At 36.7% G+C, this 22,689-nt stretch overlaps 1 protein-coding gene across 1 annotated transcript in view; it reads left to right on the plus strand.

The window, feature by feature from the left end:
• LOC149772735 (glutamate receptor 3-like) overlaps positions 1 to 22,689 on the plus strand; it is a 109,952-nt gene that overhangs the window by 76,051 nt on the left and 11,212 nt on the right. Inside the window, exons 9-13 of the mRNA XM_089947405.1 lie at positions 5,787 to 5,891; positions 7,190 to 7,396; positions 8,546 to 8,895; positions 14,614 to 14,815; positions 15,814 to 16,061. Coding sequence (XP_089803531.1) covers positions 5,787 to 5,891; positions 7,190 to 7,396; positions 8,546 to 8,895; positions 14,614 to 14,815; positions 15,814 to 16,061 — 1,112 coding nt within the window. The remainder of the gene's footprint in view (positions 1 to 5,786; positions 5,892 to 7,189; positions 7,397 to 8,545; positions 8,896 to 14,613; positions 14,816 to 15,813; positions 16,062 to 22,689) is intronic.

Below are 22,689 nucleotides of genomic sequence, written 5' to 3' on the forward strand. Positions count from 1 at the left end.
ATAACAACAAGCTGCTAGTCCAATGGAAAGGGCCATATGAAGTCAGACAGGTGAAAGGCGAAATGGATTATATCATTGATATGGAGGGGAAGTCCAAGACATTTCACGCCAATATGCTTAAACTCTACGTAGCGAGACCTGGACAAACGATTGATAAAGGGATTTTAAATGTAGCATGCGTAGCGGTGATAGAGGATAGGTCTGGTGACGAAGCGGAATTCGTCTCCAGCACAGAAATGCCCCTTGAATACCCCATGGACGTTGGTAAAGAAAGTATTGACCAGATAAATGTATGCCCTGAGTTATCGGAGGGTCAACGTACACAGATTATGGAGGTTTTGTCCAAATATCCAGATGTGTTCACGGACAGACCAGGCTGTACGGGTCTAATTCGACACGAGATCAAATTGAATACCACTGAGCCTATCAGGATTAAAGGATATCCGATACCCTTTAATGCACGGGAGACAATCAGCGAAGAAGTGATGAAAATGTTAGACCAGGGAGTGATCGAACCTTCAAACTCCCCATACTCGTCCCCCGTGGTGTTAGTCAGAAAGAAAGACGGGACCAACCGGTTTTGCATCGACTTTCGGCAATTAAACAAGATCACCGTATTTGACGCAGAACCAATGCCAGATATGGAAAGTGTATTTTCAAAATTGGCAGGTCATAAATACATTTCCAAATTAGATCTAAGCAAGGGATATTGGCAGATACCCATCGCCGATAATACCCGCGAGTTAACGGCATTCGCGACTCCCAAAGGACTGTTTCAATTTAAAGTTATGCCTTTCGGTTTAGTCAACGCTGGTGCGTCGTGCGTTCGTCTCATGCGCAAATTATTAAACGGAACGGAAAACGTCGACAGCTTCGTAGACGACATCTTTGTTTACACGCATACATGGGATGAACATGTTAAGGTATTACGGGATCTCTTCGATAGACTTCACATTGCAAATCTTTCAGTTAGGCCTACTAAGTGTAGCATAGGGTATTCCAGTCTGGAATGTTTGGGACATCTGGTAAGTGGACTAGGCCAGTTGCAACCTCATCCAGATAAAATAGGAGCAATCAGGGATGCCCCTAAACCAGAGACAAAAAAACAAGTAAGGTCTTTCCTAGGTCTAATCGGGTTCTACAGGAAATTCGTCCCCAACTTTTCTGCTATTGCCAGCCCATTAACGGATTTGACTAGGAAGGGGCAACCGAATAAAGTTTCATGGGGTGTATGCCAGGAAAAAGCGTTTAACACTCTAAAACACAAACTGGTAAGTGCACCAATTTTAAAGTTACCGGAAATAGATAAACCTTTTGTACTGAGGACTGATGCGTCCGATACGGGTCTTGGGGCTGTTTTGCTACAGGAACAAGGGGGGATGAAATTGCCCATTGCTTATGCAAGTAGGAAATTGCTCCCTAGAGAGGAAAAGTACTCCGTGATTGAAAAGGAGTGCCTAGGGGTAGTATGGGGAATAGGAAAATTCCATACATATCTTTTTGGGAGGGAGTTTACCTTGCAAACGGACCATCAGCCGCTGTTATATTTGAATAAAGCAAAGGTCACCAATGCAAGATTGATGCGTTGGGCGTTGTCTTTGCAACCATAGAGTTTTCGAATCGAGGCAATTCGAGGGTCAGAAAATGTGGGAGCTGATTTTTTAAGTAGGGTGTAATTAGCAAATCATTTCGTTCGGTCTGAAAATTGGAAGTTTTAATAATGATTCATTGTTCACATTCCGTGATTGTTCTAAAAGTGATACCACTTTTTTTAGGGGGGAGGTATTGTCACGGAATGGTGTAAATGTTAATTAAATACATGTACTCGGGTTTCGTTTCTTTTCTCTGTACAACGATACCCGAGGGTGATTATAATATGGTCTATGTATTTCGAAATCGTGAGTACGATTCGTCCTGTGCCACACGTGCAAGGTGCCTTTGATAAGGGATAACGAAAATTCTAAAGGTATAAATACATTACTACATGTAAAGGACCTTTACAATACAAATGGTTTTGTCAGCAAGCGGCCTGCTTAATGGATTCGCACAACTCCAGCTGTAGGGGTAGGTAATGTTTTGGGTTTTAAGTGATAACTAGTGTATTACCATATTTGCCTTTGCATGTTTGTTATCGTTTTCTTTACATACCATAATGCGTGCATTTTTTATTCTTGTTGCGACGTAGATTTATGTTGGTAATGTAAAGCTACATTTTTTAAAAGAATTGTTTACTATTGTCTTATCAAGCAGGGTTAGGTTTACTATTGAACCTCTGTTTTGTAATTGCCATAATAATATAATCTTTTTTACCATGTATAACGTCCTTACGTTATGTCTGTATCAAGTGTAGTACACTGTATCGGGTATATTTTCAGCTGAGTGTGAGTGAGGTTTTGATGGTAGGAATATCCGGGGTGTCCGGTGTTGTCCGAGGGTAGAAACGTCCGTGTGTCCGGAGCGTTTAAGGTGCCGGAGCGTCTAATGTCTAGCGTCTGGAGGGTCCAGAGTGACTAAGGTGACCCAGCTGTAGAGCCGTCAAAGGACCAAGGGGTCCGGAGTGTCTAATATTTCAAGTGTCCGGAGGGTCTAATGTTTCAAGTGATCATAGTATTCCGAGGGTCCGGAGTCTATATTGGTTGTGAAATTGATTCAGAGGAGCTGTGGAGCGGATATGGTGCACGGGTGACGGAGTGCATCTCCACACATATATTTTTAGCTGTATGCTAATTTTGGGTTAGTAAGACCCAGTGTATTATTCAGGACTGGTAGGATAGATTGTATATCCGTTCTTGTTTAGTGACATAATTTCGCTACCTGAGCGAATACATTTCTTTTACTATGTGTAAAGACTCACATTGTTTACTATTTGAGTGAACTATATTCATCTTTCCATTATTGAATCATTTGTGAAATCATTTATCCTGTATTTTAGGGTTACTGAACTAAATTTATTTGTATATTTTTTCCATCTTTGAAACTGTGCGTTTTTTATGTTAAATAGATCCAATATTTGGATTATAAATACGCACACATCTTCATAAATCACTATTCATATAAATCGCCATTAAATCATATATATGTGTCGTCATCACGTGTTCTGTTGTTAATCCGAAATATCCCACCCGGTTATCTTGTTACAACCTCCGCCCCCTTGAACGCCTCCATCAGCGCTGCGTCCGCACCATCCTCAACATACACTTGAGTGACTTCGTCACCAACATTGAAGTCCTCAAACAAGCAGGGATCACCAGCGTTGAGGCCACATTCATGAAGATGCAGCATCGCTGGGTAGGGCACGTGTCCATGATGGAGGATCATCGCCTGCCAAAGATGGTACTGTATGGTGAGCTGTCCCCTGGCCACCGTGATAGATGAGATATAAAGAAAACTTGAAAAAGACCCTCACCACATGTGGCTTCGATCAACGCCAATAGTCATCACGAGCTGCTGACCGTGAAAGCTGGCGACGTACAGTTCACCAGGCCGCTGACACTTTTGAACAAAACAGACGGGCCATCTTGGAAGACAAATGATGGCGAAGAAAGAAACGGGAACCATCAACAGCACCCAACACAACCCAGATATTCCCCTGCAGCCTCTGTGGACGGATGTGCCTGTCACGTATGGGGCTCATCAGCCATCAGCACGCTTGCAGTAAACATGGACATATCCCTTCCTAATATTCGCAAGCGAAGTCAAGCCAACAACAGTAGTACTAGTGTCGTTATTATTATTATTATTATTATTATTATGCAGTATTCACATTATGTACAATACAATACGTTAAATACAAATTATCACAGGTATAATGCAGTTAAATACAAGACCGGTATGATATGCCTATTATCGCAGGCGTACAACTATATAATACATGAACCGTATGAGATAATTATCTGTACTGGTTCAAGGCAATACAATACACGACTTGCATGAGATACGTGTCATTCCAGGCGTAAGACAATATAATATATGATTTACATGAGATCCCTATTTTCAAAAACTAAAGGGTTGATTTATCTTGAACTTTGTAATTATGGACTTATTCATTGTATTTTACAGTCCCAAGTGATGGTAAACATATTGGTTTCACAAAAAGAGTTTAGTTGGGTGATGACTATTTTTCATCTTAAATTTATCCAATGCGTTCTAAAAACGTTTTTAAAGATAAGACGAGCAATCTCAAAGATTTACGAAATCATCCTAAAAATGAAGCTAAAGGAAGGAATTATAAAACGCAATTCTTGATTATCCCATTAAGATGCGTATTGTTTTTAAAACAAAACCTCTAAAAAACTTGTATCCGCATAGTTGACTTATATTTTCCATGATTACATCGTTGCCTTTGACTCCCAAAAGTTTATCATGAGTGACACATAAAGCCGCTGTGTACAAACATCTTGTTTCAATCTTCTTTGTTCTGAATAGTACCAACATGCAAAGATTTTTTTCTCTAATATACATATATATATACACAACCTTGTTAGCACAAGAAGCTGAAAAATACACACATTAGCTTACTCTTAATTTCGTAGAAGATTGTTGATGCAGACTGAACTGCATTTGTAATCCACATACATACAAATACCAGCATGGTCAGATATCAAAAGTCGTCATTACTAAACAGTGAAAAGAAAATAGTCCCACAATGTTCCATCGGGGAACTCCTATAGTGCTCTGGAATGGATTACTTAAACGCTATCAGAACAAACATGTTTAACAGTATGGGTCTTCCAATATTGTTAAACCTACAGTACTACGTTCATCGTTTGTTTTGAATAGTACCAACTGGTACTACAGTACTACTAAGAAATATTGACATTAAATTTGATATGTTGTATTTTTCCCCTTGTTGATGACCTGCATGATTGAGTAGATTCACATTTATCTGAAAGAGAATCAACATTTGACAGATTAATTCATAATCTATATAAGGTCGGATAAATGTGGTCAGCACCATTAGCAAGTGTCACCTGTACTGTTCAGTCATATATAATAGAGTCAACTTGGTAGCTAGTGGAAACATTATCGTACATACCTATCTATCAGTTAGCATCAACATACTTACAGAACAAGTTGGGATCAGATCTCTTAGTACATTTATGATCTGCATTAATTCGTGGTGCATTAGAGTTACGTTCACGATGCAAGTACTGATACGTTATACTGGTTCCAAGGCCAATTCATGGCACTTAATATATATAATTGTAACCGAATGTGTTTTATACGTGTCTTAGAGGTTTTTGTAACCCGGGTAGGCATACTAGTGGAGTGTATGACTTCAAACAATTCATATTCATGTTTTACAGTTATAATTATTGGTGATATTTTAGTATCAAAGTCTGCTATTATGTGTGTTTCATTATCTACACACCCGGTATGGTTTTGTTTCCAATGCACAATATCGTGCACCAGGTCCCTAAGATCATATGCAAATAGACCATACTAGAATGAATATTATTACCCGCTACGGCCATTGGCAGGTTATGAAACTAAGAATAGGTACCTGTATTTCGACTGCTAAGCTTTCGACTCTTTCACAAGGTCTTCACCGAGGATTGTGTCTAGGAATGGAGTCAATGTACAGAACTATCTCACTATGTAATCAACATTTAGTTGAAGTGCACATATTTCAGTTTCATAAAATAGATCATAAATTGATCCATATATTATATTTTAGCATATAATGAGAAACCTAACGTTGATACCATATGAGTGATATTAATATAATTATATGTAGCTCAATAGTTATGTCATCAGTCTACAAGTTGGGTTTGTTCATTCCTTAGGTTGGAGACTGGTCGAACGGACATTTGAGGATAGAACTTCCAAGAACACGGAACGATACCAAAGAGAAGTTGCCAAACAGGACAAGGATAGTTACCACTAAAATCGTATGCGCTCTTTTTAAACAGAAGTCAGTTACACTTCATTCAATCTACCCTCTATGACACCATTTAAGCATTTTGATTTAATTTTGTTTTACCTTACGTTTGTCCCTAAGGATCATATACAGGATATATCACTATGTATGATATCCATCTTATACACGATTGCGCTATCAGTAACTAGTAATCAACGTACAACGTTTGTTGGCTGGATGAAAGAAATATGGATCTGTGACTAGAATTGCAATATTATTCATTATGCATGCATTAATGAAATGTGGATCTTTGACTACAATTAAACATTTATCCACTATGAATGAATGAATGAAAGACTGATCTGTGCCTAAGATTACACTATTACCCATTATGAATGAATGAACGAATGAAATATGGATCTATGACTAGAATTGTACTATTATCCATTATGAATGAATTAAAGAAAACAAATATGAATATGTGAATAGAACTTCACTATTGTCCATTATGAATGAATGAAAGGATGATATGTGGATCAATGAATAGAAAAATAATAAATAGAAAAATGAAAAATGGATCTAGGAAAATATGTACACTAGTACCACAACAGATGAATGAATGAAATATGTATCTAGGCATATAATTATACTAGTGCCACAGCAGCTGAATGAATGACATATGGATCTGGTACTAGGATTACATTAGTACCATAACAGACGAATAATGGATCTAGGACTAGAATTACGCTAGTCCCGTAACAGATGCATGAAATAAATATTAATATTGGACAGGAATTACACTAGTGTCATAATAAATTAAGGAAGGAAATAAATATGGATCAGGGGCTAGAATTACACGAGTATCTAAACGCATGAATGATAGAAATGTGGATCTAGGAGAATAATTAGATTTGTACCAGGCTGAATGAATATGTTATATAGGATATAAACAATCACTGAAATTGTGCACTACTACATTATTGTAGCCTAACTTTAGCTAACGGACTCTACTTTTCTTGGAAATAATTTGGAAATATTTCGCTTTATGTCTTTGTACAGGAAAATATAATATTTAAGATAATGTAACGTGTATTGAAATTCCTAAATCTGCATCTGTCCAAAACAATAACCGTACACCTATTGTGGCATGCTAATTACTGTCTTGAATTGAGGGATCACATTTGCCTAAATTACACCACCAGAAAACTACTTGTTGTACAAACTAAGATGGAGAAAAAGTGTGGGATACTGCGAAATACAGAAGTTGGTTTTCAGTATTGTTTTCCAGATGGCATTAATCTAATTGTCTCAATTGTTTATCTATTCTAGGAATCCCCCTTTGTAATCGAGAGGAGGTCGATCAATGGCAAGCCCCTAGTGGGAAATGAGAGATACGAGGGCTATTGTATCGATCTAGCTGAAGAACTCTCTCAAAGACTCAACTTCACGTACACCATCCAGCTGGTAAAAGATCATAACTATGGCCAATTTGTAGATGGTGCATGGAACGGGATTATAGCAGAACTTCTGAATGACGTAAGTGTATCGTCTGTCTGTTTCGCCTCTCTCTCTCTCTCTCTCTCTCTCTCTCTGTTCTTCTGTCTGTTTGTCCCTCTCTCTGCCTGTCCCTCTGTTTCTGTATGTCTGCATGTATATGTCTCTCTCTCTGTATCACTTTTGCAAGTCGATAATGGAAGTAAAACTCTTTATAGACGTATTTTTGTACAATATTTTCCTTAACAGTAATATGTATTTTTCATGACAAAATGCAAAAATTCATAGCTTGAAATAAATCACAATTGAGGCCAAACAAAAAATGACCTACAATAATCTAGTTTTAGTGCAAAAGAAATACTTTAATTAAGCTTTGCTCTAAAGATGATAAATATTCAATTATAAGTCAACATAAATTAAGTAAATAAAATACATATTGGACAATGTACCATACTGTTTTAATATGCTATTATAAGGAGATTCAAATCATACAACGTCATACAAAAAAACACTCAAATAAAAATGGCCATGCTATTGTAATTATTGCATTTAGTTAAATTACGTTACACCTACTGTAAAGGATGAGCCGAGATATTATTACATTTTTTGCGTGTGCTTGTATGTAGAGGTAGGTGTATGTCTGTGTGTTGACTAGTGTGACTGTATATTGTGTATGCCTTTAGTATATTATCGCATCATAATAGTACATCTATATTTTATATCAAAACATGAAACAATTTTGTACATCACCGTTAACACATATCGTACTTTTCGTATTATCAGTCTTATATATATAAGCGTGTGAGTGTCTTGGCAATTCTTAAATTTTTTAAAATCTTGTTATAAAATAGTTCCCTGCCAGCATAATATCCCCATAGGCGTATGACCTACCAAACTCTATAGTGGTCGAGGTGCAGTAGAAAATCAGTTACATAGTATTGTTACCATCGGTAATAAAGTACTAGCTATTAATTTTTCCACAATTATGGATCAACTAGATTTAAAATAGCTGTCTACGAATTAATGTTAATATTCCAAGGGTTGCAAAGCGTGTTTGCTTTGCTTACATCAATGAAGAAAGGTCACGGCGATAGATTCCCTAAAAAGTAAGCAAAAGGCAAAACGGTCGTTATCGCTCTACCCGTTGCATAAATGTAAATATTTATATGTGATATTCTGCGTTCATTACAGGAAGCTGATATTGCCGTAGCTGCATTGACAATCACAGAAGCTCGAGAAAAGGTTGTAGACTTCACCAAACCCTTCATGAATACAGGCATCAGTTTGATGATCAAGAAACCTGAAAATGAAAAACCAGGGTTTCTATCTTTCATGCAGCCTCTTTCTTACAAAGTCTGGCTGTGCATTACATTGGGTTTTTTAGGGGTCAGTCTGATTTTTTATATGGTGGGCCGTTTGAGCCCATATGAATGGCAGCGACATGACACGGATAGCGAGCCCTCCGACTCCTATTCTCTTCCCAACACCTTGTGGTTTGCACTTGGTGCTCTAATGCAGCAAGGACCTGATATGTTCCCCAGGTTAGTTGAAAACAAAATAAAACCTCCATGTGTAACTCCGTCGTGATAAAGATGGAGTTTTCCATTGGTCATATAATTTAGAAGAATGTTATGAGAAAATTCTAAATTATTGTGTCTGGAAATATAGTCTTTCTTTGAGAGGTCTATCTTTGGTGCCGAGTTTTATTCTCCGAGAAATTCATGGGGTCTCAGAGGAATGTCTGTAGCAGTTTGTTTTAGTCACGTCACTAGTTCCGTATACCGCACATATGTTGAACATGCGCACAAATGCTGAACATATTAAAATATGAGGCTCTAGTATAATTAATCTAAACTGAAATTTTTCCATCAGATTTAGCGCACCTCTGAGAAAGAAGAAATTCAGGATAGAGATTTAGATAATTCTATTTTTTATTCATATTTAATTTAGTTTAATGAAAATGGTAGAGAATGAGTTCTTTTCGAAGAAATTTATCAATATACCAAACTAATGAATGAGTTTTAAAAACACACTGCTAAACCTTTGCTGAAAAGATGATGTTAAGGTCATAAATTGTTGTTAGCAAGTATGGTTATTTCTTCTTTTTTTCTTCTTTATATAACCATGAATATGTTCTTTATATGAAGATTTACATATTCTTTAACGATATATCAAATAAGTAGCAATTCAATAGTTCGTTGAAATTGATTTCGTTGCTTACCTCCCTTTTTGTAATTGCTAATGGATACTGTTATTTGCTTTCTGAAAATACCAAGACAATCGATTGGACTTGCTTCACCGAAAAACACTTTGTTTTTATTAAACTTTTGATGTGTTGGCTATCATTCTTCACAGATACCACCATCGAAATTTAATATTGCTGGTGGTTTGCTGTCATTCGTCCACTGGAGCAAACCATAAACGTTTGAATGCATAAAATGAGACGTGGTGGCTCAATGGTTAGAGTGCCGCACTAACGACCGAAAAGGGTGTGATATGCATTGTTATGAACGCACTCGCGTATTCTCTTAAATAATTGTTCGGGCATAACTTCACATGCCAGTGACATCAATAAGGCACATTAAGTGCTTGTAATTATTGATTCCACCATCGAGAAATTTTATCTTTTAAAGTTCCAGCTGCAAAGAGCTCTTACAGATTACTAACAAGCTAATGTCAAGGAACAAATCAACACCAATTCCAACTACCTTCTCTCCAGTCGACCTTCCGCACATGTTTGCAAATTTCTTCCGTGACAAAGTACAAACCATTAGAGATAAGCTTGACACCACAATTTCAATTGTCTCGTCGTCACCATACAGTTGGGATACAGAATTTGAGCGGCAACCATTAGCAGCATTTGAACCTGTCTCTATGGATTTCGTACGTACAATCGTGATGAAGAGTGCACCAAAGTCATGTGAACTTAATCCAATTCCAACATCACTGCTACTTGAGTGCTTAGATCCAGTATTGCCTTCACTAACTGATGTTATTAATACCTCTCTCTCATCTGGGGAATTCCCATCATTTTTCAAAACTGCCATTGTAAAGCCTCTGCTGAAGGAACCAAGACTAGACCATAACCATTTAAAGAACTACCGCCCAGTTTCTAATCTCCCATTCATTTCAAAAATCTTAGAAAAGGTTGTTCTATCCCAGCTTGTATCTCATCTAAATTCAAATAGTCTTTATAGCAATGTACAATCTGCATATCGCCCTTGCCACAGTACTGAAACAACTCTTCTAAAAGTAGTTAATGACATTCCTTCTGCGTTGGATAGCGGAAAGATTACAGTCCTCACCCTCCTTGATTTGTCTGCAGCATTCGACACAATAGACCATGATATATTACTTCATCGTCTCCAGCATGTATTTGGCATTCATGATACAGCCTTACTGTGGTTCAAGTCCTACTTGGTCAACAGGACACAAATTGTATCTGCAAATAGAATACACTCCAGGCCAGTTGATCTATGTTGTGGTGTTCTACAGGGGTCTGTTCTTGGACCGTTTCTCTTCATTCTGTACACTCAGTCGCTCTCAAGTGTCATAGATCATCATCCAGTGTCTCACCAATTGTACGCTGATGACACCCAAATATACAAATCTAACCACCCAACTGAAGTTGATGCTACCATCCAAGGTGTAGAGAGGTGCATTTCTGATGTGAAATCATGGATGACTTGTAACAAGCTGCAGATGAATGATGATAAAACTGAGGCCATTCTGATCACAACACAAATACTTTCTCATTCACATCCTTTACCTCAAACAATAAAGATCAGCAACGCCAACATTAAATTCGCACAATCAGTACGAAACCTAGGTGTTACTCTGGACATCACTCTCACATTGCACCAATATGTCATGAACATATGCAAGGCTGCAGAGACGCATCAGCTCAATTCGCAAATATCTTTCAGTTGATGCCACTAAAACACTTGTGTGTTCATTAGTACTTTCAAGACTGGACTATTGTAACTCAGTTCTGTCTGGTTCATCTCAATATCTACTCCAGAAACTCCAAAAAGTTCAAAACACAGCTGCTCAGATCATACTTAGAGCAGCACGATCAGAGCACACCTCCCCGCAGCTCTGTACCCTATACTGGCTATCCATTCAATCCAGAATCAAACACAAAATTTGTTTTCTGTGCTATATTGCACTGTCGGACTCTAGTCCAACATACCTATCTGACCTCACCCATGTGTATACACCGGCGAGATACTTACGCTCCTCTTCTGACAATCGTATACTCATTATTCCCACTACGAAACCACAGTCATATGGACAGCGTTCTTTTGCATACCAGGGCCCAGCAACGTGGAATGAATGCCCACTGAACTTAGACACAAAGACACAGTGATCACATTCAAGAGGACTTTCAAAACTCACTTATTTCGACTATTAGAAAAAACTTAAAGACCTAATAATGTTTTCTACCTGAAATATTCTCAGCATGGTTTTTTTATAATGTTTTTCTAATTTCGTGTTGTTTGTTTTTGTAATAATATTATTATATTTCTTATCTTATAGGTGATGTCTAATGTTGTAAAGCGCTTAGAGCTTCTAAAGATTAGGCGCTATACAAAGTCCTCATTATTATTATTATTGAATTTCGAACCGCCTTAGCTGGTAAAGCAGACGAAGACGATGTACTGACAAAGGAATGTGGCTCATTCACCACTATTTCATCCAAGAAACAAGTCTATTGCGTTGTATATTCCAATACTTGGACTGAATCGTACAACATGCAACCGCACAAAATTTGATATGTAATAAAATAGCGCTTCATCTGTCTTTCGTTTTTGACTGTAAATATAAACATAACAAATATATGGAACAGGTTGCCAAACATTGCTTTGTCAATGCAGTAAATGCTAATAATTGCCATCAGTGTGTAACTCATCCAAACATTATTAAAAAGAACTTTTCTTTATGTTTTGGACACACACACTCTTATATGTGTCCACCGAAACGTTTATGATTTGTGCCTGTGGCGATATGAGCCTGCCAACAACAAAATTGAATTGTAATGGTGTTATCTGTGAAGACTGAGGCGAAGGAGACTCATATGCTTCACATACAAAATACCAACGATAGCCACGCTGTAAAAAAGTAAAGACCTACATGTCATCATACAGAAGACAAAATATAGTGAAAGACGCAATGGCAAATCTAGCCTGGCATGAATTCCTATCATTGTTAAGGCTATTTAAATAATAAAACATGGAACATGAAGTCAATCCTAGAAGACGTTATTTATATAATATGTCACCTCTATTTAAATTTGCTAAATTCAGCATAGCATGGCCACTATTTACCGACTCGCGCAATAATGTTAACAGCCTCGCTAAACCAGATCCATGCATAAGCCGGGTATAGTAATCTAAAACGAAATGGATAGTCTAAATTAGACAAGAAATACGAGTTAGGGTCCCCAGCCATTGATTTTAATCAATGACACTATCAGAACCAGACGCCGACTCCAAAGATGCGGCTATGGTATCCAAAGTACTCGTACAATTATGTCTGAGGAAAGATGGGTTCACGCAGTGGATTGCTGGAGCTGGATGTCAACAGCATCAAATTCACCTCTGGTCATAAGAAACAATTCACAATTGTTTCTTTTTCAGGATGTTTTAACATTGTTTTAACATGATAAAACAATGAGATGTGTACATTAGATTTATTTAATATGCCTAAAAATCCAGCTGGCTATTCCTTTGTTTGCATTTGCCCGCCCGTGAAATTTGACAAATGTCACGTTTGCACGCTGATCGACAGTATTGTAAAAACTCCCAGGGTATGCTTAGTAAAGTAGAATTTCTTTCAATCTAATTTCACAAATTTAAATGGAACAAAAAGACACTGATGGAAGACTAATCAATCATATAACTATCAAGATTGTAGAAGTAACGGAGATCTGAGAGTGGTCTAAAGCGCTCACCGTTACGGAGTGCAGCCTTCTCACCTGTCTACCTGGGTTCGAGTGTCAGGTATGGCCATTGTGGGTACATGATTAGATAGTTCATTGTGGAGTATATGTCTACCATTGATACTGGCAGCCATGCAGAGCCTATCCTGTGCTGACAAATAGTGTTATACCCTATAATAGCATCTGTATTCTTATGTATGACTTTGTCTATCTTTTCTATCTGTATCTCTCTCTCTCTCTCTCTCTCTCTCTCTATCTATCTATCTATCTATCTCTATCTATCTATCTATCTATCTATATCTATCTATATCTATATCTATCTATATCTATATCTATCTATATCTATCTATATCTATCTATATCTATATATTATTATTATTATTATTAGGTATATTTAGTTTGTGTTGCAGTGTTGCATGATTTACCTTTGTCCATAATAGACGGAAGCAACTTGGTCTTACCTGACACATATCTTTTGGGTAAACAATATAATTAAACAAGTAATTTATTTCTATGATTGTAGATTATATTTTAATATTATTATTACTTTTGTGTGAAAGTATTCTTTAATTTGAGTAAAGGACATTGATTCCACTTCATGGGAATTCCATGTGTTTACTAAATGTTCACTGATTGCCCAGATCTTGTCGACAGCTAAGAACGTTCTAGAGATGAACGGCGAACCCTCTCATTGTTTAGTTGCTTATTTATATCTTTATATGAAGGATTGTTGTATCACAATTAGTTATTCCTATCTTATTCATGTTAGAGAATTTAAAATACATACTCAAAGGACAGTCGAACATACTTTCGTGGGTACACGGCACCTATCGCCTTGCTTGCACACACGAGTCCATATCCTATAACGACTACGCACACATCATCAATAAATGATGCTACAAAGTCGGTGGTACATGCATCAGACTCATTCTCATGTAGACCTAGTAATTAAATCTCACCTGCCTATACAGCCAGTCTGGATTCCTAAGAAACAATTCAAATTATATGTTATTAATTATGGACAATCGCAAGTATATACCAATCGTAATAGAACATGTTGTCCCTGGTCTGTGCATGAGAATGCCTGACAATACTATGCAGAATTAATATTTAATACAAATAATGCACTCGTGCAAATTATATAATTTTTAATTAGCAGTCTGTGGATATTTGAAACCTGGTCAGCTGGTAAACTACAATATCATCTTGCGTTGTGTCCGAGACTCTGTTTGACTCCAAGGTTTCTTCATTTTATCTTCTAAATATGCCAGCCTTCGTATAAGTAACTTGACTAAAACCCATTTGTTTACTTTTATAGATCGCTTTCCGGTCGCGTGCTCGGAAGTGTGTGGTGGTTTTTTACCCTTATTATTGTATCATCATATACTGCTAATCTCGCCGCCTTCCTGACATTTGAGAAGTTGACCGTACCCATAAATTCCGTGGATGACCTTGTTGACAACAACCATGATATTAAATATGGAATACAAACAGGAGGGACCACGGAGACGTTTTTTAGAGTAAGTTTAGATATTTATATCGAGCCTCCTAAACCATTACTCTTTGCTGCCATGTAGAACGCTAGGAAATTTTTCAGTTTGGACATTGCACGGCTTTTTATGGAATCAATTGATCTTGATGTTTTTATTGTTTGTATTTTTCTCCGTTTTACTGTTGTTAGATTTAGTATACGTTTATTCGATTTCGACAAGGTTTGATAAGTCTTATTTTGCTCCAGACATTCCTTAGCGCTTAAAATTGATTTTCCCAAAATATGTTGTATGAATGCCATAATAAAGCGGGAAAATGAAATGACAAAATAAAAGATGTTTTATTCGACTTTAATAAAGTCGGCTTTTAGGCTTTGTTCACAGTCTGTTGGGATTTATAAATATACCATGAGAAACTTTCCACAGAAACCCGGGAACGGGTCGTGAAGGTAGTAACACTTTCAAAGAAACCGTTACTATGGTAATGGTGTAAAAAGCTCTCGACTTGCCTTACTCCATATCTAACGTCACACACATGAAAGAGCCAAGACAAATGCCAACAGACGCTTGTTTTCAGTATCCTGTCTTGAAACTTAAATGATACGGTATGACAGACTAAGTTATACATATTTCGATTCAGCTATCTTGTAGCATATAGAAAATATCCTCAATTGTCACTTGCACACAAATATTGAAAATTCTAACAGCTCCTTGACCAGTACTGCCACCTATTACGTTTCTGTCTGTATGTCTATCCGCATGTTTGTCTGTCTGTGTTATTCGCTAATTACATTATTTGGAAAGCTTTCCGACACATTAATGTGAGAGTCACAAACTTGTATAACTCTATCTTCAACAATTGTCAAGTAAATTGTATCACGTTTCGATCTAGACTCTTGACATTTCAACGTAGCAAGTAATATCAAATTAGATAAATAATTTTGGAACCTTTTAGATGTTAACGTATTAAGAGGTTTGGCTTGGTATGTTAATATGACATTTATATTGCTGTTTTTTGTTATTTTCAGGATTCCCAGGTTGTGGTATACAAAAAAATGTGGAAATTTATGACGGAGCATGCAGACAGCGTATATGTCACGAACTCAGATATGGGTTGGGAGAAAGTTAAGAATGGGAAAGGCAAATATGCATTTCTTTTGGAATCTGCCATGAATAATTATTACAACCAAAGAAAGCCTTGCAAAACAATGAAGGTTGGAAGAAACCTGGATCAGAAGGGATACGGAGTTGCTACACCGAAGGGCTCAGATATTAGGTACAGGCTAACCGCATTACGCTTGTTTATTTTTGTTTTATTAGGGTTCTATAGGCGTGACATGGTGACATCGTTAGAGTTCACATAACTAAGCGCTACTATATGTACGTAGGGGAAATCTTATGTCAAGTCGTCCATATGTTTATCACGGGAATGATTGATTTTACGTGGTCAAAAGTGTTTATGAGATCATGTTGGAAATCTGTGTTATACGGGTCCATAGGTTTAATAAGGAAATGGCAAAATGGTGTAAAAAGCGGTTATGATGTAAAATGTTTATACGATCAAAAATATTAATGGAGACAAAACTGTATAGATAGAGAATGGAATTTTATATCTTTGTGATTCTTACTGAATGTCTCTATGGAAAAATATAATGAGCCGTACTGGAGGTTTAATGTCAACATTTCTAGACACCTGCTTTATTTTACAATCCAATATACCATGAAAATTCAGCACCCATTTTGATCACTATCATAGACGTACGAGGGTCTTCAATAAGAAATTAACGTGGAAATAGCTCTCTATCTAACACCCTTTCAGACAATCCTAAACGTCTTGTAATAGCGTCTAAAAATCTTCTCCAGAATAAAAGGTTGTGATGAAAGAAAAGGGAATACATCACACAAACATTCTGTCCAACACACTACGTACGATATCCAACACCCTATAAACACTACCTTACTGTTTAAATTGCATACACCTAGTGGAAGAGCAAAGTGATATAATCTAAAGAAAGCGATGAAATCACACTAATATTCACACTACTATCCATCACACCACCTATACCATCCAACACCACATACATACTATGAAACATGGAATGCGTAGTGTCTAAAATCTCTCACACCTACTACCAGAAAAATGGTATATGATGTAGAAGAAGGGATGCAATCACACAAATATACTATCCATCAAACCACTTATACATTCCAACACCCTGTACACGCTAACCAAATCTCTTTTCCCCAAGATGAAATAGATTACTTAAATGAGTCCGTAACTGATCCATCGTATAATACAATCTAGACGAAGAGACCCTCTCGTTTTCTTTGGCATGTTGTTTTCTCTGAATGCCAGTAAAATGTCTCAAACACATCAAAACAGTTTATTTACGGCCTTACGGCTTTTTTCCATGCTTCACGGTTTGTTCTTGAATGTATTCACTGGTCAGGATATTTCTCTTTCTGCTGTCTGTCTAGTGGTTTTGATTTCTTGCAATTCTTTACCCGGATGGGACCTTTTCTTTCGGATTAATCTACATCTCTCGTGTTTCTTTTGTTTATTCTTCTTTCTTTATACGATATGAAGACAAATTTCCCTTCCCAAGACAATGATAAACTTCAATTTGTTTTGTTCTTTCTCTTTTTCCTTGGCTTCGACGTTCTCGGGAAGTCCTTTCTACTGGCAGTTACAGCAAATATCATGACTTTTATCTCGTACGGTTGAGTAGACCGTCGTCTTATCTGAACTATATATTCACAATGACCATGTGCAAATATCGGACCAGAAAGTGAATCTGTTTTCACCCTTGCATGATCACAGTTTGAAGGCTAATAAAATGATATTTGTTCTTACGGTCAGAAACGCACCCCCAATTCCCTATATAGGGACAATGTGTGTGTAAACCTCAGCTAAAGAAACAAAGAAGTGACAATGACGATCTTCCATATCGCCTAATATGCCAACTGAAGTGTTAATTTATGTACATGCAACTGATGACGTAGAAGAAATGCGTGGGCCTAAACACTCGCTACTTTTGCAACAGGATCAAATGAGTTTCTATCCATCCAAAACGATAGACGATCAGTAGCTCCCGAAATATATCACAATCTAACTTTGAAAGATAAGAATAAAAGTGAAATCAAAATAGTTCAGGTTTGATGGCTTACCCAGGCACATATAATGTTTGTTAAGATATGTGGGATTCCTTGTCAGATACAACTACTTTGATCAGGCAAAATATGACGAAAGTTTTAGGCTCCCCATTCATCATGTCAGTTTGTAATATCCTGTCTGGATTGAGTTTACTGCACCGGCAAAATTAACACACTTCAAAGTCGTCAGCAAACCTTAACACCTATCGAAGACCGATAGAAAAACTGCACTTCGCATGACCCACGTTTTACCCCCTTAAGGTAGCTGACGCACCAAAGTTTAAATAACAACTCTCAAGACCACATCTGCTACGTCTGTGCCATCGTCTTCTTTCGAACGTGTGCTGACAAGAACAAGACATCAAACTGAAAAAATATGGGACAGCATTTGTCAATAGGACTGAGTCAAACAACGTAACTAAGATGAACTCGGGATACAAAATTGAGGCATATCTAAAGAGACTGCACATGGCATTCTTGAAATGCATAAAGGAACCTTCAAGGAGTATTGAATTCAGGGAATACATTGGACGTGTATCCTCAAGTAGTTTTTGACCTTTAGTGCTTCAAAAGCCAGACTTCCTAGATGTAGGATACGTTCACTAGTATCATGATCAAGAACATTTTGATGGCATTACTAGTATCACAGGATAAACGTACTGCTGCTAGAAATGTGCAAAGTAATTTTGCAGTTGGGACCAGGATGTTTATTGCAGAGTGAGATGCCAGTGTTGTTTTGCGTTTAAACAGGTATTACTGAAGGAAAGGATCTAATTCATTAGTCTTTTCTCAACATAACATTTGTCAGTCGTACATATTACGAACCGCATCGCATGCAACTAATTGAACACATAAAAGTGCTTGGAAATTATTGAGACTGTGTTTCACTTGTGGATCACATTCGAACCAATGTCTCCAAGGCACACGTGTGCTCAAGAACGAAACTAATCCGGGGTTGTGTCTGGATAAGTATACACAAATAGGTTCATGCTGGAGAACAATTTAGAACGAATATCACCTCAGTTTCACCTCTCCATCAGCAGTCGATATTCGTCCAAAGTGTTGCATTGGGTACATTATTTGCATGAAAATGCAGACAAATAGATAGAACGTACTAGAAACTGTGCATGATATAGTCTTGTGGTAGATGGTTGGGATATCGAAAATCATTAGATCGTTCATGAATTCCATCGATGATTATTTCACGGATTGCTCGCCAGTTTCCCTCAACAATGCTTGAAAGTCCTTTCTCAGAGTTCAACGTGGAATAATAACACGAGGAAACACACTAACGATGCCTAGGGTTACACAAAAATCAAAGCTACCGGGTGTTAGAAATCTCAAAGCACGAGTACGATCACCGCTTGAAAATGGATCCCAGATTTAGACTTTTTTAACGAATGTTAGGAAGTGGTAGACAACGAACCTACCTTTGAGTCCAGGTTGTTTGGAGGACCAACTAATGCCATAGACTTGTACGACATGGACAATTTTCAGTGCGCAAAAATCAAGCGTATCGACGTATGTTTGTTGTATTAGCTTTGGTGATGTGTTAGGAGAAGGTGAGGAAGAAATTAAACTTTGGTTTACACGAAACGTACATCATGGTAATGACAATACATTTTTTCAGTAGACAAACTTTACTTCAACAAAGTAAAACACATCGTTCGGTCAATCCCATTGCCTATTATGTGATCTAATGTACACATTCAAGTGATAAGTATCAATTCCAAGTGTTGACCAAACAGTTTGAACACCCTTAATTATGCATACAACGATGCACTCAAACACTTCATGAAGATTTATTTAACGATTTAAATCAACCACTCCCGATTATTCGGGATTTTGTATCAACCTGTGTGAAGACTGATGGCTAGTCATTTACAAGTCTCTTTTGGCGTCCCCCTGCGCAACCAATAGACAATATTATGTACAATATCGTTTCTTTCAAACAGTAGTCGATATCACTTCCTATCAATCTCATATTCAAGCTGAATTTATTTGCGCATTGTAGGACATCAGTAAAAGCGCAGAAATCCGTGCTTATTTGTTGATTACCAGTCATAAAGAAGTCAAGAGCTTCATTTACATCCCTCATCTAACCAAACGGGGTTTTGATCAACATAAAGTGACGATGTAACAAAAGATAGATCCAATCGATTTTCAGGCAAAAAAGATCCCAAAGTATTTTGAAACCTGGCAGAAGTTGTTATTTTGATAGGGCCAGTATTTGTTTCCTTTTAAAATTGGATCCTAATGCCTCAGCGAAAACAAATAATTAAGTCAAACCGATCAATATATTTCTTAAGTAGCTTTTAAGTCCGCACAATGAGAAAAACACAAACCACTACAATAAGAGAATTTCCAAGAAACTGACATACCCAGCCATAAAAAGAGGTTATGAGACATGGTTCATCGACTTACTTGACGGACATTTTCAGGGAAAGGGTCAGATACTTAGGATCTGTATTACCTTCTGACATAGTTCGTACGCCGCTTTGTGGAATTATGTAGTGTGTGCTAAAGATGATCTTCTCCATCGCAAACATAAAAACATTCAAGCATATTAACATAGACGAAATACGTCTACTAGGAACCCGTTTAGTATCCGTCTATTTTACCAATAATCATAGTGTGTACAATTTGGATTCATATGGTTCACCTCCTCTAATGACGACATCATTATTTATAAAGGAGAACTATTGTATCAAATCGATTCAATAATGTGGGATTACAATGAACATATTCCATCGGATGTGGACAATATTGTTTATATCTCATATAACATTTAGTGACTTGTTTTGAGCGTGAGTACTATGGAAGCGATGATAAAGTAAAAGGATGATTTTGTGGGCAATGTGGCTATTTCTTGTCTTTACCTCAGAAATGGTGTGTGCATCGATGGCAAAGTGACATTTCTGTATATTAGCAGATCAAGTTTTGACTGCACATCAGTATCAGCCTTGCAAATATGTTCGGGTTTAGGATTTGTTGGATTTTTCATTTGACTCTGTGTTGTCAGCTTCTGATTATTAGTAAATGTATTGATTTAATAAAAAAGGAAAGAGTAGTCTGATATACATATTAAAACTGTATGAATATGTTATTTCATATTTGCTCTGTCGATTTTGGTCATGTTTTTATTCGATTTGTTTGGCTGCATGGCAACCCATCGTTGCTTTCTCTTGATTTTTATATACTATACGTACGTTACTTTAAGACACATACAATCACAGTGTATATGGGGTGAGGATAGTGTTGGTGGTGTGTTAGATAGTATGTTTGTGTGATTTCATTTTATTCACATCCTACCTGTTTCGCCTGTTGTAAGTAGCGTGGATTTAAAAAAGACTATACAAGGCCTTTTGAATAGTTATAGCTGAAGCGATTGAGAGCATAGTTGTGGGATTTCATCTTAGTCTTTTACATGTTATGCACATTTAATTTGCATTGTTTGTTGGGTTTTTTCTCCATGATTATATGTTATGTATATTTCTCTTTGTAATGGACCTTACTCTAAAATCCTGTAAATGGTGTACATGACTAGGGGCATTGATTTTCTAAACAACATAATACATAATTAATATTCCTATGTTAGTATATATTAATTATTAGGATATATATCAATGGAAGTAAAGATATTTGTCTGAATCTGCGTCTAGGACATTGTAGCTCAACTATGGAAAACCTGGTGTACCTGATGTTTTGTATGTGCCATGTTCATTAATATAATTTTAGTAACTGACCATATTTTGTTGACGACTTAGAATGTTATAGAACTGTTGACCCTTTATCTTTTATTGTGTCGCAGCTTTTGATATCAACGTTGCTTGCTCTAAACATTAAGGATTATATTTTAACATCCACATTGGAATCAGTCGTTTTGTTGTGTTGACTGTTTAGTTTTTGGTATCTTTAATTACTTAAATTATTCACTGGAATTACAATGTGCTCAATACTATTGTTGGACAGATTCATTAATTTGTAATTCGACTACATTCAAACATAGACATCTTGTGATACATCGAGAGACTGTTGACACCCGTTCACATTCCAGGCCACCGGTACATTAGCACATTCGAGACTACGGGCACGTCAACATATTCAATATTTGAACGTGTTTTAAATACGAATGGAATATAATTGGAAAACCCTTCATTTGGACTTGTGATATAACGTTTAGATCTATATGGCATTTGTATTCAGAATAATGTAAATTCTTTTTACATTTTTATTGTGTATCGTAGGGAACAAAATACGTATTGAATTGTATAAAACTTGTTAGTTTCTCTCTTTCTGTTACTTTAAGACCATGGAGTCCTAACATAAACAATACAATCTTCGCATGCTAGTAGATGTGGCGACTTTAGATACTGCGCAATGCGTTTTGGATAGTACATGTTGGGTTTTGGATTGTACAGGTTGTGTGTTGTACAGCATGTTTATGTGATTTCATCCTTTCGTTTACAATCAGATTACTTTCTTCTGTTGCAATGTGTGGGGATTTCAGGCAGTGCACAATGCGGTTTGGAATAGTGTTCATAGGGTGAGGATTAATATATATATATATATATATATATATATATATATATATATATATATATATATATATATATATATATATATATATAGATATATATATATATATATAGATATATATATATATAGATAGATAGATAGATAGATAGATAGATAGATAGATAGATGTACCTTCAGACATTTAGGATAGTAATCACTAACTCTTGCTGGAT

The sequence above is a fragment of the Sinohyriopsis cumingii genome, unplaced genomic scaffold, assembly GCF_028554795.1.
Source record: "Sinohyriopsis cumingii isolate HCF-2022 unplaced genomic scaffold, ASM2855479v2 utg001182l, whole genome shotgun sequence".
NCBI classification, from domain to species: domain Eukaryota; kingdom Metazoa; phylum Mollusca; class Bivalvia; order Unionida; family Unionidae; genus Sinohyriopsis; species Sinohyriopsis cumingii.